This window comes from Linepithema humile, chromosome 1 (genome assembly GCF_040581485.1).
Source record: "Linepithema humile isolate Giens D197 chromosome 1, Lhum_UNIL_v1.0, whole genome shotgun sequence".
Taxonomy (NCBI): Eukaryota; Metazoa; Arthropoda; class Insecta; order Hymenoptera; family Formicidae; genus Linepithema; species Linepithema humile.
Genome location: NC_090128.1, coordinates 7,512,471 through 7,530,816, shown reverse-complemented (window position 1 = coordinate 7,530,816; position 18,346 = coordinate 7,512,471). Strand labels below are relative to the sequence as shown.

Below are 18,346 nucleotides of genomic sequence, written 5' to 3'. Positions count from 1 at the left end.
ATCGTTAATTTTCCTTTTTTATCGGAATGCATGTAAATGTTTCTCTTCTATCAAGAAATGCCCGAGTCAAGCGAAACTTCAATTATGTTAAACGGTTAACATTTGTTAATAATGTGAATAGCGTTTGAAAGTTTCATGCATCTGAAGAAAATGCCATTCATCGACTCGCCTTGAACTATTCGCCCGCGTCGATCATCTCTCGAAGCGAACTGTGTGAAATCGCCTTAAGGTTCGCCTTTTCCTTTAACCTCGGCGTAGCATAGTGTTGTATGGTACGGGGCCTGTAGGCCCGTGAGCGCGGGACGAGGGGAGGAAAGGGCTGCGTGTAGAGAGTTCCACGGCTACCGAGTCGGGCGAAGGAAATTAATGAATGGCGGCGATCTCGTCGGCGTTAATAAGCGCGCACCTGGTAACGGAAGTCGTCGTGCAAGGAAAAGGGTGGCCTTTCCTCGTCCTTTCCAGGAGTTTGGCGGTCGATGTTGAGTCCTGATTTTCAGGCGATTCACGTAGCGTCTCGACGTCGTCCGCCAAGCACGACGTCCCTAATGAACGCTCTAACCCTTTGAGACTCGTCGGACGACGACGCAAAGCGTAAAATCCTCATCCCACAGGTCGGGAGTAATATCTTTCTGGCCCACATAGAGAATATTTGAAATTCTCTCATATATAATGAAGAAATTTTAATTATAAAAATCTTCATTAAGCTAACAAGCATTTGCGTCCGTCGAAAAATCGAGGCAACGAAAGCCGAGCTGCAATTTTCAATTAACGTGTTTTCAAATTTACATGTCTCACTTTGATTCAAAATTATACGCAACTTTTCATTATCATTCTTTACACATGGATGCTTAACGCTGTACACGACACTATAAATGCAATCGCTGCAATTCGCGTGGGCGGCATACGCGAGAGGCCTTGCGAAAGAATCCGCCGTTGCGAAAATAGTCGTCGCGGATCGGCTTTTCGACGGGAAAAGCTCGCGCGACACTCGCGGCTAATCGCGCTTAATCGCTCGTCATTCCGTTTAATTGAGAGACCGTGGGGTGACCGGAGATTTGGCCCTGACATCTATTAGCCCGCTGCCTTCTGCCGGTGCACAGCGTCCGCGAGCGGGACTGCACGGCTCGCCGAATGCAGCCACGAGATACAAATCGATCTGTGTGTGTGTGTGTGTGTGTGTGTGCGTGTGTATGTGTAGGTGAACGCGCACACGCGTCCATTCGCGCGTGTTCCCGCGCGAGTATGTACCCTCGGGCGAAGCCGGCCTCGACGTTCGTCTTCCCACGAACCCTTTACTGTACGTACGAGTCTCGTTACTCGTTCCGGGATCAGGAAACACTCCCATTAAGGCCGTTTTACACGGTCACGCGAACAGCTCTCCGTTCGGCGCGCCGAAGCGAGTGCCGCGATCGCGTGTAAATCACCTGTTCGGTTCCAAAAGGCACGCGACGCAATCGCGGATTCTCGATGACAAGATCTTGCGAAATCCGGGATTTTCAATCTTAAACGCGATCTTGCAATTCCGCTCGCGACGGGAAGCAATTTTCTCCGATTGCGACCACAACAATTTATAATTTAAATTGCAATTGTCTGGATTTTCAATCTTTTGATGCGATAATTGTCCGATTATCAACCGTTTATTCGAGGCTGCTTGCGAAAGGTTAATATTGAGAATAAGACTTCGAAGTTTGAACGCTCCGAAGCGACGTAAGTGTGACTCAGAAACATTCCTCGTCTTCGAACGATCGCTCCGAGCGGACTTGGCAACGGCTACGACTTCGTTTGAAGGAAGAGATCGGCACGGTGTCCTTTATGCTAATGCATAGTTGTACATTCTGCGCTGGAGGCGAGGCTAGTGCCGCGACTGCGGTGCGACACGTCCGTCGATATCGACGGTTGAGTCAGACGTGGGAGACGAGCGCGGGGATATCGCGGCGACGTGTACTCTACATTAAGAAGCGGAGGCAGAGACAGAGAGAATAACTTGGTTCGCCCGAGAGAAGCGGAAGCGGGAGTCCACGGGACCGACTTCCCGGGAGCACCGACGTAATTATAGCGTTTAGAGCTACCGAACGGTAACTGAAACCTCCCTGAGCGACGCGAGAGAGGGCGGCGAGCTCCTGGGACTGACGTCTCTTGCTTAATGAAGAGGAAAAGCCGAGACTGCGACGGAATTCCCTCCCCTCCCCTCCTCCCACCCGTCGGTCACACGCGGGACACGAAAGGGAAAATCGCCAAAAACAAATGACCATTTCATGACGAATTGATTTCTGCAAATTTGCTTAATCCCGCAATCAGTGTCTCAGTAGACTGCAATTTTAAATGACTATTTGTCCGAGTTACGCAACGAGAAACTATAAATTCAAGATAGTGAAGTAGGCAGCAGGCACGAATAATTATTCCCGGAGAATGTGAAATAAATCTGCGCCGGTGCAATTTCTCGAAATTAAATCCAATCAATTTGGATTTCGCCGGCGGCGTAATAAATTGAGATCGTATAAATAGTATTATCATAGAATCACGGATCATTCAACATTCCGAAACACAACGATTAATTTCTTCTTTCGAACACCAAACGATTTCATTTGTGGACGCCGCAATGAACGTGCAATCTTTTTCGCGTTCGTTAGATCGATATTTTGTGATTTGAATTATTTTCCACGTAGATCTATTGCAGGCTTCATTTAAACTTGTACGCAAACGTCAATTTTTTTATCCCTCCATCTTCGTAGCTCCTCTCATTTTCTCAACCCGTTATTCCATTGTCCTCCGAAGGATGAAACGATATAAGAGCGATTTAATCCGCGAAACCTAATCGCTCTTCCTCATTGATGAGATAAGCCAGGCGCTCAGCTAACATCGATATCTCAAGAGGTGGGCGGTTCGATGCCCTCTCCTGCTCGGGAGACGAACGGTCTTCGCTTCGGCGTGGGCGAGGAAGTCGTCGAACTTCCCCGAAGCCCCATCGACAGGGAAGCGGACATCGTTCGCGTCGTCTTCGAGGCTCCACGTGCCGACCGGGCCCCGAGGTGCTTCGCGGACGTTGGCCGAACGAATTCGTCATCCCGAGGACGAGACGAGAGGGCAAAGAGGAGGAAAGAGAGCGAACACTGCGGATGGGAGGGGAGGGGAGGGGGGGGGGGAGAGGGACTCGTCGCCGCAGAGCGAACCTCGATATATGCCCGCTGGAATATTATCCGATATCTTTGGAATGGGCCATAGGTCCCAACGACGCGGTGGCGGCGGTGGCGGCGGACATTGCCTGAACCTGTCTCCACGCATCGAAGTCTCTGCCTGCTCACCTGCATTCCATCATGAGGGGACCAGGAGGGGGACCTTTCGGGTCCCGCAGGGCCGTGTGGACCGCGTACAGCACCTTCGATCCTGCCCGAGTGAAGTGCATCGATTTGCATTCCTGCGTGGCGCGCTGAAACTCCAGTAGCCGTTCGGTTGCGCCCAAAAATGTTCAGCTGAAACAAAATATTATTCCAATTAGTAAGAAATTGTATCGTGAGGATATAAGATGCTTTCCGTTAAAGAATATCTCGCCGCTCCGCTGTGACAAGGTAACCAATCTCACAACGTTAACAATTGTTCAAGGAACGATGGTCTTGCAGATTCTTCAGTGCGTTTCCGATTGTCGTTGTCAATTATAATTTATCAATCTCATGGATGACGCGTGCAATTTCGACACGCGTTGCAGATTTTTAAATACGATCTCGGCTCCACGCCGTTGGATAAATAAAAACATCGGCTTGGATATCAGAATTGTCTGATTGTCGCTATTGAAACTGAAGTAGATAAGCCTGACTCGCTTAAGCCGTTATCATAAAACCGATTTGCATACGTGGTAGCAAAGTCTCGAATACGTTCCTAGCGGACCGGCGGCGGTGGCGAGGGTATACGGGATCGCAGTGCACACCGAATCACCAGGATCAGTGACGTACTCGTACGGAGGGGCGGGAAATTCTCAGGTTCGAGAGAGTCCAAGCCGTGAAAAAAAGAGGAGATAAAACGAGCTAGCCGCGCGCGCTCTCCTCTCGGCTCTCTCGAACCTACCACTTAATTTAATCTCGCCCTAACATCGAGCTCGTGAAAGGCAACCCGGCGTGCTCTCACTCTCTAAAAACGAACTTCATTGTCAATTAATTTTTTTTTGCACGGAGCCCTCATCGCTGTCCGGAAATTCGCGGACGTTTAGCGGGGTGGAATTTCGTTAAAGTGCGGGCTGGCTCGCCGCAGGAAAGAGTTTAGGAATTTTATACTTTATCTTCAGTCATATTGCGTCAAAATCTATACACATCCAAGAGATATGTCTATATATTAATAAACAAACTTTTGAGCGATTGTTCAATTTCGTTGATGAGCAATTTTAATTTGACTGAATTTAGTGTTGCTCATCCTTTAATTTATTTTGGAGATTTAAAGCTGTCCTCTATTACTTTTAAAATATTGTTTTTTATTATTTTTACATATTTCATTCAATATCGATCGAATTATCTTACGTCAAGCGCGTAAAAAAATCCAATTATCCTGAAAAATTAAATGACGTATCAGTGCGACACTATTCTTGCTAAGTTGAACAGCTCTTCTTACACGATCCGCGAATAGATGCAGAAATCAAGCTAAATTAATCCTTGGTCGCGCGCACTAAACAGCGTGTAAGATCTGTGCGGAATAATTTTCTCGTTAAACTCTGTGTCTGCTGGATTAATAACTACGTTACTGCGGCTGGTTAAATGCTCACCGAGGAGCTTAAAGGACTGTCAAGTTAGATTTATGAAAGGGCTTTCTTACCGCCATTCTTGTCCTGCCGCACGACGTCCGATTTTAGCGATTAATAACAATCGAATCGACACTTCGCTTTGCCACTTCGATTCTACGCAAACAGCGGACGACGAATAATTATTATGCCTTTCGCCGCACGATTAAGGCCTGATTGTGCCGATAGTTTGAATGGACGATGCCTGAATTAACGTTCATTCACATCTATCCGATATCCGAAGAGATGGAAGTATTTCATTATTAATTTTTAATTGTGACAAACATTTAATGTAAATATTAATTCTTGACAGAGAAAAATAATGGAAAACGGGATCTTAAAATGATGATTCAAATATAATTATTTAACAATTATTTTTTATGTCAAAAGATTTATTGAGCTTCAACAGATGCTCGAGTTGGATTTAATGAACGTTTAATGACGTTAATATTTCGGAAAATTGGTGTACATTTGTGTAAATAATGAGCGATGATAAATAGAATTTTATGACAACAACAATTTGATATGACAGCAAAAATTCACTTTTGAGTTTCGATATTTCGAATGTAACGATCAGAATTAATGCAATTCGCGAAAATAGGACAGCATTTTAGATATAATTTTGTTGCGGATTGTCATAAATACGTAATTGGTCGTAAAATTCAATATGCTGTTGAACACTAATGATATGATTATATAGATAACAGTACAGCGCAGAACTGCAATTAAATGTATCGAATTTTCTTCGCAATAAAACCTTATTTTGTCGAAATTTCGAGGCCGCCAATTAATCACGAAATTAATTATCATCGCGGTGATAATGGCAGAACGAATTTGCCGTAATAAAGTGTCATTTTGCTGAAATTTTTGACATATTAATTACTGACGATTTTAATGCGCTGCGAATATATTAATCATCGCTTAATTAATATCTCAATTTCAAACTAATTACTCAAACTACTTGCTCACTTCTTTTATTAGATTTCCCGATATTGCTATCATCGTGCAGCATAATTATTCTTATACTCTTATCTTATCGTCTTGAAGCGTCACACATGTCACACGAACGGAAATACAATTATACTTAATACCGCAGAAACTCGCACCGAGGATTACTAACTTCCTCGGAATTCGTAGCTCGCGAGCCCCCGTTTCTTTTCCGATAAGCCCTTTCCGGCTTCCTGCAAATCCTCATACCGCACGTGTATACATATATATACAAACGGCTCGAGTGCGTACTCGACTGGCACGTACATACCCTGCATTCCTGCGAGAGCCCTCCGTGCGAGGGCCCACCGCCGAGAGAAAGAGAGAGAGAGAGAGAGAGAGAGAGATCTGCAGTAGGGCCCTCAATGCGTTCGAGAACACGTCGGCCCTATGGCATGCGGCCCCGGCGCGGCGGGGTCATGAGAAGTTAAGTAGTCACTTCTCTCCGGGGCCCCACTTCGAAAGCGAATCTACCAAAGTGTGATGCAACGTACGCCCCAATCAGCGGCGTGCAATAATCCTGTTTCTCATGCCCACGTATTGTCCCATGCCCGGTTGCTTAAAGCCACCTGACGATTCCCTTTCGTCGGCCGTCTCGAGAGAGATGGTCAAAAATACATCGATGGATTTTGATCCTTCGTGCTTCTCAAGCTGGAAGAAATTCTCGGTCTGTCGAGTAAATATCGCAGGGATTGTTATTTATTTATACGAAAGTTGCGGGGCTTTTCGGATTAAAAAAGAAACCAATAGAAAAAAAAAAAGAATCAAGCGCGAGTATCGGGACGCAGAAGATATTACAAAATCAATACAGAACAATACTAAAAAAAGTGTACGCTTTGTGTGTTAGGTTGATGCGAGAGCTTTGTTGTATCGGACGGAAGATTAAAGACGGAATTGCAGGATTTGAACTAAATTTTTATGAACTAAAATAATCACTATTGATTGCGATACACTTTTTCATCTGGAAACAAGATTTTATACGTTTGATTGAAAAATTCTCAGCTCTTAAAATGGAGAAATTGACTTTCTCCATTCTTTTGCGTCCCCATTCGCGCTTGCTTCTTATAGCTTCTTTATCATCATCATTATTATTATTATTATTATTATCGAATTGAATCATAATAAAAGAATTGGCCACCCAATTTATTTTCTTATAATTCACATTATCAATAAAGAGCTCTCGAAATTGCTCCTTCAGGTTCTTTATCTTGTATATGAGTTCGACTCTGAAATACTGCCTGGTATACCGGGGTTCATTTTCCTTTGATATGGAAATAACGCGCGAGGAATTTTTATCGATGGCTGTTATGTAAGGCACTTTGTTGCGCTGGGGTTGGATAATTTTATTTTCAGGCGACGATGAATATAGAGGCTATCGGTTAATGGCATAAATTAAAAATATTCCTCCGCGGAGTGTGTAATTTATTTCCACGCGCATGAAAGTAAGTGTCGCATCGCTAAATTTATGCGCGACGCATCAATGCGTCTATATTATACATTAATTGTGCGTTTCACAATCGATTTGGCGCAAATAAATGATTTCTCTTCGAAGTTGTTCCGCGAAAAGAATTCTGAATTCGTCGAGAAAAAAAACTCACATTATAAAAACAAGCGATTGCCCATATTTCTCTAAATAAAGCATCAATTGACAACGAATTATTTCTTACTAGATGATCTATTTTTCTATGACGTTGAATGACGATCCATTTTTCTCGGATGTGTTTCAGGAAACTGGGCTTGGACTTGGTGCCGCGTCAAGGTTCTCACATGGTGGATCCGGACACCATGTCCGTCGTGGAGTTATACCATGTGGTAATTATGAATAACAAATATTTCTTTTATAAGCCGGTCGCATGACCTTTGAATATTAAACAGCAAGCCACGGCTGAAACGCGCCAAATAAGCGCTACGGTGGGACTTGGAATTATACGCGAACTCATTAGAATGCTGACCACAGAGATAGCCTCGTTTAATTTTGCTGCGCGCGGAGCGATACAGTTACTTCTGCGAATTCAGGTTTCTCGTTAATATAAATATAACCGCTTACAATCGTCGCGACTTGTTGAATACAATGATTCAATTTTCTGGAATATGAAAGGTTGAATCTCTCATTATAAATTATAACGTGATAAAATTTCCTTTCGAACTACCATTTCTGTCGATACAAACTCAATAGAATGAATGAGAAAGTTGGTTAAAAAATGAATCGCCACACAGCGAATTGAGCAACGAACCTTCATCCTGAATGTTGTACCGTTGATACTCGGCGCTCCCCAGCGATTTTGGCCCTCGAGGATTCTAACTTCGTAAGTCAAGACTAAGTTTCGGCGGAAGGGCTAAGGTAATCCGTCGTTAAATAAATAATGTTGTTCGCGTGCCGCTAATCTCGGTCTGTTTGTCGGGGTGGGTTTGCAGCACGTGCAGAGCGCCGAGAACTCGCAGGGCGCGTCGGCGCGCGGCACTTTGCGCCGCAAGGAACACAAGAAGGTCCTTACCCATCACCTGTACTTCTGCATGAGGGATTTCGGCCACTTGGTAGGCGAGGACACCGAGATCTACTTCTCCCTGTTCGACGCCAAGCGGCAGCAGTACCTGAGCGAGCGATTTCTCGTTCGCATCAGCAAGGAAGGCTTTTCGAATTACGTAGAGAAGATGCACAGCAACTGCACCATCTTCACGGATCTCGGCAATTCCGATCTGAGCCGCGATCTCTACATGATTGCCCACGTGATGCGCTGCGGCCGGATGCTGTACTCCGACTCCAGCAAAAACAAGACCGGAACCACGACCTACAGGCGACCTCACGGGGTGGCGGTGCTCTCTCTGGCAGAAGCTTCGCAGGAACACGCAGAGGAGCTCGAGATGACTTTCAAAGTAAATAGATGAGAATAAGAAGCTTACGGGCTGAAATCATATTTTACGTTAGAACTTTTCAAAGTTTAAATCTGAAAATCCGACAGTTTTTATGACACACTTCTTTGAAATAAATGTGGATGAGAGAATTTAATATTGAGCTAAAACCAAATATTATTTTGGAGCTGTTTAAAATCTGGATTTTCGACAATTCGGCGGTGTACGTATTCGTGTAACTCGACAAAAACGTAGATAAAACAAATTTTATTGCTTCAAATTTTTTTTCCTCAAATGATCACTCAGCTGGGAGTGCGATATTGAAAGAGTCTTGCTTCTGTAGGTGTATCAAGGGGAAGAGAAGGAATTTCATCAATTACATGAGCAAATCATACGCAACAACAAGTGCTCTCCTCTACCTGGACAGCCCAATTATGGAATAGTGGTATCCCTTCGCATCTTGCACGGCGAGCTATCTCAAGTTCGTGAGGAGAACCCATTGCTGTTCAAAAACATCTGTCTCACGAAGAAGCTCGGCTTCTCGGATGTAATTATGCCGGGCGACGTGCGTAACGATTTGTATCTCAAGTTAGAGCGCGGAGAATTCGAGCGCGGCGGAAAATCCACCGGCAAGAATATCGAGGTGAGAATTGTTTTCTCTGCAAATAATTTTGGTTAGTTTTACAAGGTAAAAAATTTGCAAAACAGAACGTAATAAGAATTAATTCTTATGAATTTAATGGAAATCGTAATTCAGAAAAATGACGTATTTTTGCAGCAATAAAGTTAATGAATAAAATACTTGAATTCTGTTGTGTTGCGAAAAAATTAGGTGACCATTCTAGTCTTGGATTCAGACGGCCAACCGTTGGAAGAGTGTCTGTTTGGGGCGGCGGGAACGGACGGTAGCTCTGAATATCAGAGTTTGGTGATATATCATCACAATAGTCCGTCGTGGGCGGAAACCGTGCGACTGGCGATACCCATCGACAAGTTTTACGGGAGCCATGTGCGTTTCGAGTTTCGACATTGCTCCAGTGAGTTCCAAGAGATCGCGAGATCTCCCTTCTGGTCTTTTCTCAAACACTCTCCGTTTATCTTTCATCTCCCTTCAACATTTTTCACCTTTTTCACCTTTCTCAGCCGGCAACTTTCTGTTCCAGCGCGTGAGAAGAATGACAAAAAACTCTTTGCCTTCGCGTTTGTACGGTTGATGGAACCCGGCGGTGCCACTCTTCAAGACGGCCCGCATGAATTATATATTTACAAATGCGAGGAGCGCGCGAAACTGGATTCCCTAAGTTACTTGTCGTTACCGAGTAGCGCGAGGGAGCCGAGCGCCACAGGTAAATTTAAATTTCTCGAGAAAATAAAGAAAGAGATACATATTATTATCTATAATTTGAAATGAATGTGAAGATAAATTGATACAAAATATTTTTAGACGAAATCAATAAAATATTTTCACCTCTCATTATTTCAGGTCCACCGACCTTCTCCAGATCGCCTAAGGAAACCGTATTCGTGCATACCTTGCTTTGTAGCACGAAATTAACGCAGAACGTCGATCTACTTAGCCTGCTGCAGTGGAAGGCTCATCCCGAGCGAATATCCGAGGCTCTCGGCCGTGTGCTTCGCTTGGACGGCGAAGAACTGGTTAAATTTCTGCAAGACATTCTTGACGCGCTGTTTGCCATGTTCCACACGGAGGATGGCAACTCCACCGCTCACTCTGGCCTCGTGTTCCAAGTGCTCGTGTCTATCTTCAGCCTGCTGGAGGACTCCAAGTTTGAGCACTTCAAGCCGGTGATGGACGCTTACATCTCAGACCACTTCGCCGCGGCTTTGGTGTACAAAGGTTTGCTCAGCAGCGTGCAACACTGCGCTGACTGGGTGACCGCGGCGGAAAAGCAAGAGCCGATCATGAAGTGCTTCCGTTCGCTCGAGTACATCTTCAAGTTCATCATTCAGAGCCGGCTGCTGTTCGCCCGCGCCACTGCCGGCCAATACGAAGACAGCTTCAAGCGCGACCTGTACTGCGTGTTCGCCGCACTTAACAAAATGCTGGGCATTCCCTATGAAATGGTGCTGCTGTCGCAGATCGCACTGCTGCTGTCGATCGCGGCGGTGTTCGAGCAACTCGTGGCAGTGTTGCCGGTCCTCGAGGTGGCCAAGCTCACTTGTACGATGCTGGACTCGGTGCCGCGGGAGCCGCCGCTACAGCTGACGCAGGCCAAGCTGGTCGCCGTCAAGAACCTCACGGCGTCTAGTTTGTTTTGCAATGATGACGAGAGCCGCAATCTGCTACTGGTCACTGTTTGTCGACATCTGCGAATCCATCTGGCTCGTCGAGAAGAATTGCGCTCCTGCACCGATATCCTGGGCGAGATACTCAGCTTCCTGCACAAACGCGGAAGAGACACGAACAAGGTCAACAACTGCATCCACCACGACGTCGAGACGCTCTGCCTGTCGGTGCTCGACGTGCTCATACAAACGATATTAATTGTAATAAACACCAGCGGACCGGTGCTCGGCTGTCTCGTCGCCTGTCTCATCGGATTGCTTCAGCTGCTCGACGAGTATCATTACGCGCGACTTTGGGAGGAGCTGATGCACGCCGGCGATCGGAAGCCGCTCAAAGATTTTCTGCTGCGAGTGTTCCTGGTGCTGCGCGACCTCGTGCGCCAAGAAGTATTCCCGCCGGACTGGCTGGTCATCAGGATGCAGGCTAACAATGTCATCCTGAGGTCGCTGCAGGAGCTCGCGCAACCGCTCGCCTTTCGCTTCCTCTACGGCAGCTTCGACTCGCAGCTGTGGTCGACTTACTTCAACCTGGCGGTGGCTTATCTCACGCAGCCGTCGCTTCAGCTCGAACAGTTCTCCGAAGTCAAGCGGGAGAAAATTGTGGAGAAGTATGGCGACATGAGGGTGCTGATGGGCTTCCAGATCCTGTCCATGTGGTCGCACCTGGGTGAACGTAAACTCGAGTTCATACCGGGCATGGTAGGGCCCTTCCTCGAGGTCACTTTGGTGCCGGAGAGCGAGCTCCGTAAAGCGACTCTGCACATCTTTTTCGACATGATGGAGTGCGAGCAGCGAGCTCGCGGCAGCTTCAAGTCGGTGGAGTCCGAGCTGATCGACAAGCTGGACATTCTTATCAGCGAGAACAAAGGCGACGATGAGTACAGACAGCTATTCAATACCATGTAAGTTAATGTAATCACTTAATCCGAATTTATAGACATCTTCACATCAATTTCCAGCATGTTACGTTTCGTTTTATATTTTTTAATGTATCCAAAAACGGAAAAAACCCGCAACAAAAAAAGATCTAACGTCAGCTTAATATATTTGAAGTAAAATTATTACTATTATTTTTTTTTTGTTTCCCAATTTAATTAGAATTATATAACACTCATCGCATTTGCAATTTCATGCCGCTTCAGGGAACATCTTAGTGCCGTGTAAGTCTAATATTTACAGTCGTGTGTGATTTTAATCGTAGATACTTGTGTTCTTAGACTGGAAAAGTACTTTTCTCGTCCACAGATTATTGGACAGGGTGCAGTCCGAGGATCCGACGTGGAAGGAAAGCGGAACGGCCTTCATAACGTCCATCACGCGTTTACTGGAAAGACTCCTCGATTACAGAAGCGTCATTCAGGGCGATGAGAATCGCGACAAGCGCATGTCGTGCACCGTAAATCTGTTGGTACGTTTTAGAGCAAGATCTAGAAAATCTAGATGTAGCGATAAGTTTACAATTGCAATAATCACGCTCTTATGACTAATAATTAAAAACTCTTAGCGCGTCAATTAACTGAACTATGCGACACACACGTGCACACTTCGAGTATATATTCGATACGCATGCGATTGCTGTGTGCACATTTAACACTTGAGTTCGCGCTGACCGATGGAAATTTTTATTATTCCGTCCGCTCAAACCGTCACTCGTACCGCGCAGAAGTACAAGCCACTCGGAGTGACATGGGGATACTCTTACTCTTCCTGCAGAACTTCTACAAGAACGAGTTCAACCGGAAGGAGATGTACCTGCGCTACATCTACAAGCTGCACGATCTACACTTGGCCGCCGAGAATTACACGGAAGCCGGCTTCACGATGAAGCTGTACGCCGACCAGTTAGATTGGGGCTCGACCGTCCTGCCGCCCGATCACGCTCATCCTCAGCAGCCGGAGTGGCAGCGCAAGGAGCTGCTCTATCACAAGATCATTCATTATCTCGATCGCGGTAAATGTTGGGAGAAGGGCATCCCTCTGTGCAAGGAGCTGGCGGTTCTCTATGAAACCAGGCTGTACGATTACGCCAAGCTCAGTCACGTGTTGAAGCTGCAGGCGAAATTCCTGGATAATATTCTGACGCAGCTGCGCCCGGAACCAGAATATTTCCGCGTCGGATTTTACGGTCTCAGCTTCCCGCTTTTCGTCAGAGTAAGTGTTCCGTCTCGAAAAAGTTATATGTTATTTATTTAATCTGTAATTTATTTACCTCTCAAAAAAAAACGATGGCCTGGTGCTTTTATTTAACTTGACAACAATATTTCCCATGTGTGCAGAACAAGTTATTCATCTATCGCGGACTGGAATACGAGCGAATAGGAGCGTTCACGCAGCGGCTGCAAACCGAGTTTCCTTGTGCGCAGATACTGATGAAGAATTCTCCGCCCGACGAGAGTATTCTGACGTCTGAAGGCCAATGTAAGAGACATCAGACTTATTAATACATCGCTGTGGCGTTCTGCGATTCAAGTAAATTAAAACCGTGCTGTAATCAATCGCAGATGTATTTATACGTTGAAATTTTGAAATAGACGCTGTTTTCCATCTGTTTTGCATCGCAAAGTGTTAATAATTTTTAATTAAAAAATTATATACATATACAAATTATTTTACAAATTATTTAAATTATTAAATATATACAAATTATATACATCTGCAGCATAGCTGAAAATAATAATTTGAAAATCAATCTTCAATTATTAAATACATATCACTTAATCGCATTTACTGCACATTTTTGCAGATATTCAAATTTGCAACGTGAAACCGATCCCTGAGGAAGGCAGCCTAGCTTGCAGCGACGTCGAAGTTCCGGAACGCGTGGTTGCCTTCTATTTGGTGAACGACGTGCGCAAATTCACATTCGACCGGCCTTTGCATCGTGGTCCGGTGGATCGCGAGAACGAGTTCAAATCATTGTGGATCGAGCGAACGACGCTGACGACGGAGGCGAAGTTACCGGGGATCCTCAGATGGTTCGAAGTGATCGAGAAACGATCGGAGCTGCTGGCGCCGGTGCAATACGCCTGCGAGACGATGCAGAGTGTGGAGAGGGAGCTGAGGCGACTGATGGCGCAGTACACCGCAGAGCCGCACAGGAATATCAACCCGTTCAGCATGCGATTGCAGGGTATCATCGACGCCAATGTGATGGGCGGCATCACGAAATACCAGGAGGCCTTCCTCACGCCGGAGTTCGCCCGGCAAAATCCGGAGATGGTGCCGCACGTGAACAGACTGAAGGGCTTGATCCTCGATCAGATGAGCGTGCTGGAGTCCGGTCTTGTGTTGCACGGCCAGATCGCACCGGCCGGCGTTCAACCGCTGCACAAAAGACTCATCGAAAGATTCACGCAGCTCAAGCAAGGCCTCGGCCCACTGGCCAGGCAGAGGACCATTCATCAAGACAGTATTGTGAAGTAATTACATATTATGTATCCCACGTGCATCGTAGAGCTCGGTAAACAGTCCGTCTTTAATATATTTAATTCCAAAGTATATAAAATTTTCTGTAGTTTTGTCTTGAAATATTTTATGTGAATATTAATGGTTGTTATGTATTTTAACTGCGTTGAAAGTCCGCCTCAGAGTATTAGAGTTCGTTGTCCTAATTATGCTTGCTCTTCTAGTTCGCCGCTGCCACCTCTGCCAATCAACGACAAGCAGCGCCCGGCCACTTTGGAGACCGCCGGGTCCAGAGCCTCGCACGCCGACAGCGATGGTCTTCCGGAAGACGAAGGCTTTTACACCAGGGTGGATGGCGTGCCACCGCCTATTCCGCAGCGAGAAGTTCGCCCGCGTTCCGTCGGTTACGGTACAACCCCGCCGAGACCCACGCATCAGCGATCTCTCAGTAAACCGCTGAGTCCGAAACTGCCATTGAGGCATTCTTTGCCTACGCCTACTGACGGTGTGGATCAAAGCAGTCTTAGAAGCTCTTGGAGCGAACCGGGACCCGAGCCCGCTCCGCCATTACCGCCTAGAGGTTGCAGTAAGTTAAGCTCTCTTTCATCTTCAACGTTTTTCTCAAAATTATTCATAATTTTCCATTGTGAGTTATCACTGTAAATGTCTGTAATATAAAAAAAATGAAAAATAATTTGTAAAGCTTAGATTTTTGCAACTTTAATTCTTAGATTTTAAAAGACTTGGAATTGAAGCCTCTTTAAAAAAAAATAACGGAATATTAAAGTATAACACAAAATAAAATTTTAAGAATAATACTTGCAAGAATTTTAAGTTTGAATTGCAGAAATTGGAAATATGATATATTAAATTAGCAGTTATGTGTTTTCAGTATCGGTTATTTTTTAAAATTAGAAATAATGAATTAGGCGTAATGTTGCCGAAGTAAGTATTGAAGGAAGTTACATCGCGATTCGTGCACGTAGCGCTTTCTGTTTCAGTGTCGGACAAGAGAGACTCAAATACAAACACGATGGTGCCACCGGCGCCTCCGAAACGCGGTTTAACGCACAAACGCACAAACACTGAATGGAGCACCGACGACGACTCCGAAATCACCGAGCCGAGAAGCGAGCCGAATGATCTGCGTGACAGCGGCATTTCTACAGCCAGTTTACTCGATTTTCAGTCGCATTTGACGAATTTGAACAACCTCGGTTACGAGGATTTCGAGCCGCGTTCCCGTTGCAACGATATCATGAACATCTCGCCACCGTCTGTGATAAGCGCGCTCAATGTTTCAACCGGTAGCTTTGCCAGCGGCACATTCCAAGGCTCGCATTCTCTATCTGGTCAAGAGGTAAAAAATTAAAAGCAAAATATACAGTTAGATATATTTCGATATAAGTACAAAAATTAAAATATTGAAATGTACAATAAAAAAAGTTCGGAGTAAAATATAATATTTCTTCTTTAAAATATTACTAAACATAATCTTGAAGTTTTAAAATTGGATATGTTGGTGATTAAACTGTAACTTACCTGAAAATCCCTCTGAATTTTTAATTTTTTTGCTCTATTTGGCTTTATTTCAGTAGAAAATATTTTATATCTCTAATATAAAATTAATAGAATTATTAAAATATTTCACATTTATGAATCAGGTCGATTTGCGCTTTATTTTACAGGTGAGTCCTCCACCGATTCCTCCCAAAGCCCATCAGGACACTCCGTCAGCCCCTTCGACTCTAGAGAGAGTGAACAGAACACAGAGCCACGCACACTCCGAGAACTATTCGGTGCCGAAGATGCAGACGCTCTCCGTGGCGTCCGACGCGGAGAGCACTGTGTAGCGACGATATATCCTCTCCCTAGTCCTTAGCGAGTAGTCCTTAGTGATGTGTATGTGCCATCATGGTCAGGCGCGAATCCTGTACTCGTTTCGTGTCCCTCGGATCGTCGAGCGGACTCTTTCTAGACGGTAAACTTAAGATAAGTGTAAGAATCGTCGTCGTCGTTGTCATGTCTAAACGGGTGGAGAAACGGACTCGGATTATATCATTCAGAGGTCTTCGATTTTTTGCAAATCACCCGGTATGTAGTTGATAGTGAATCGTAAACTACCTGAAATCAGATCAAACTAACTACCGTAACTATGTAAGACGAAAACAGACCGTTATCCAACCCGCGTATATTCGTACCTTCGTAGAGAGATAGAAAAGTGAGGACGGATGTGTACCAATCGCTCTTGAGCACCGAGAACGTCCAGCGAGGAGCTCACCGTCGAATCTGTATCGACGTTCCGGACGTGATCGGCGATCGAATCGCGATATACATATATCGACTTTACGTTAAAGACCTCTTCCGAGCTCTTCCGAGTATATCAATCCGCACACTATATTTTGTAATTTATTTATATTTTCGATGAGAAAAATAAAGGTAATTTTTAAATCAACGACACAACTGCTGCAGACTGCGTGGAATGATATTATCGATGTTCCAGTTAGGAATCGCGATGAGGGTTGTAGGACAATCGTCACCTGATGCTGAAGAGTATATAAATTATGTATTTCATTCTTTGTTCGATTTGTCGTATAAGCATATATACAAAAGTACGAAAAGTACGCTTCTCGATTTGTGCTACTTCTTCTTCTTCTTCGTCTTTATCTTCATGGCATGTAAAATAAGGGAAAAGATTGTAAACTTCTATATAAAAAAAAATGAAACTAAAATTATACATATACATATATACGAGAGAAAGGACAGGCAGTGGAATGTATACATTGCACAATATTGAGCTTAAGAATAGAGAGAACCTAAATGTACGATGGAATGAGACTAATGAGTATGCGACAATGCTTAGAGATCATTTTTGTTCTCCGTGCTCTTCCGAACGCCATTGCCAAATCAGCGGCAAGGATCATTCATTGAGAATCGGAGATTCGCAATGCGGGGCCGAGCCGCTCCTAAGTCAAAAGTAATAATTAAGCGCAGGAGTATTTTGTGTCGGGTCGGTCAGAGCGGTCAGACGATTCGGCGCAAACGAGGTGAATCTATAATTTGCAACGTCTATTTTCAATGCGAAATTCTATCGAAAATAAAATTTATAAATTACGAATTCACCTCTTCCTTGCAACGAGTCCTTCAATTGCGACGAAATAAACGTGACACTGCGACATTTTCCGATGTGACACAAGCGGATATTTTGAATATTCGTTTAATGATATAATTTTTCAACATTTTAATTTGATTAAATTATCGGAAAATATTTCAGTGCGACATTTACCTCTCAGAATTACTCCGACGGACCTTCCATATGCAATATATATGAACAGGTACTCACACATACATGCTAATTAATATGGCTAAGTATGTAAGTACACAGTCATGGCCGCTTCTTAAAATATATATCGAGGATCGTTCGAGTCTTTATTGCGCGTTGGACACTTAAATTAGGTGTAAGCTAAATTACTTTGTACGTTGTCTCGTTTGTGGCACGGACTTCGTCAGACGGACGTTTCCGCATTAGTATCCTTCCTGTAAGAATGAAGAATTATTTGAATTTAATCGGGAATTATCGAGCATTGGCGATCACTGATTTGTAAACAGATCTTTACAGATTACAAAGCGATATATAAAAAATTGTCAAGCTTACCTCCTCGCTAATAATATCGACAGTCGTCAGGGTAAGCAGGGATCACAGAAAAGATAGTTATGTTAGAATGTTCCAATGCCACCTTTTGCGTAAACAGCAAGGAAAATGGGAAGCCAAAGAAATCAGAATTAATTAGCCAGCATTACATAATTGCGCTAAAAGGAAAAATGCTATAACGCCGTAAGTATGTTAGATCGCCGCCCATCTTTTTTACATACGTTGGATGTAACGTATTTGTACTGGCTCTTTGTAAATTATTTTATATCTTAGCGAACGGAAACTTCTCTTGAATAATCGTTTATATAAAAGTTTCTATTTTTATTCAAACGTAACAATGTGGTCTTATTTCTACGACTTTTCTATTCTTAATCATCCAAACC

At 44.4% G+C, this 18,346-nt stretch overlaps 2 protein-coding genes across 9 annotated transcripts in view; one reads left to right on the top strand and one right to left on the bottom strand.

The window, feature by feature from the left end:
* spg (dedicator of cytokinesis spg) overlaps positions 1-18,301 on the top strand; it is a 51,188-nt gene extending 32,887 nt beyond the window's left edge. Inside the window, exons 5-18 of one of the 4 annotated variants that reach the window (XM_012379839.2) lie at positions 7,477-7,561; positions 8,165-8,623; positions 8,943-9,242; positions 9,432-9,636; positions 9,763-9,945; positions 10,083-11,808; positions 12,049-12,066; positions 12,152-12,314; positions 12,620-13,057; positions 13,183-13,324; positions 13,650-14,325; positions 14,536-14,897; positions 15,313-15,671; positions 16,000-18,301. In XM_012379839.2, coding sequence (XP_012235262.1) covers positions 7,477-7,561; positions 8,165-8,623; positions 8,943-9,242; positions 9,432-9,636; positions 9,763-9,945; positions 10,083-11,808; positions 12,049-12,066; positions 12,152-12,314; positions 12,620-13,057; positions 13,183-13,324; positions 13,650-14,325; positions 14,536-14,897; positions 15,313-15,671; positions 16,000-16,164 — 5,281 coding nt within the window. In that variant the 3' untranslated portion in view covers positions 16,165-18,301. Of the gene's footprint in view, positions 1-7,476; positions 7,562-8,164; positions 8,624-8,942; positions 9,243-9,431; positions 9,637-9,762; positions 9,946-10,082; positions 11,809-12,048; positions 12,067-12,151; positions 12,315-12,619; positions 13,058-13,182; positions 13,325-13,649; positions 14,326-14,535; positions 14,898-15,297; positions 15,672-15,999 lie in introns of all 4 variants that reach the window. The other 3 variants (XM_012379838.2, XM_012379840.2, XM_012379841.2) reach the window with 3 other exon arrangements.
* The window catches only part of stan (Protocadherin-like wing polarity protein stan), a 39,365-nt gene continuing 37,877 nt past the window's right edge, over positions 16,859-18,346 (bottom strand). For 4 of the 5 annotated variants that reach the window (XM_012379836.2, XM_012379835.2, XM_012379834.2 and 1 more), the window contains one exon: positions 16,859-17,848. In XM_012379836.2, coding sequence (XP_012235259.2) covers positions 17,818-17,848 — 31 coding nt within the window. In that variant the 3' untranslated portion in view covers positions 16,859-17,817. Of the gene's footprint in view, positions 17,849-17,966; positions 18,049-18,346 lie in introns of all 5 variants that reach the window. The other variant, XR_001101873.2, reaches the window with a different exon arrangement.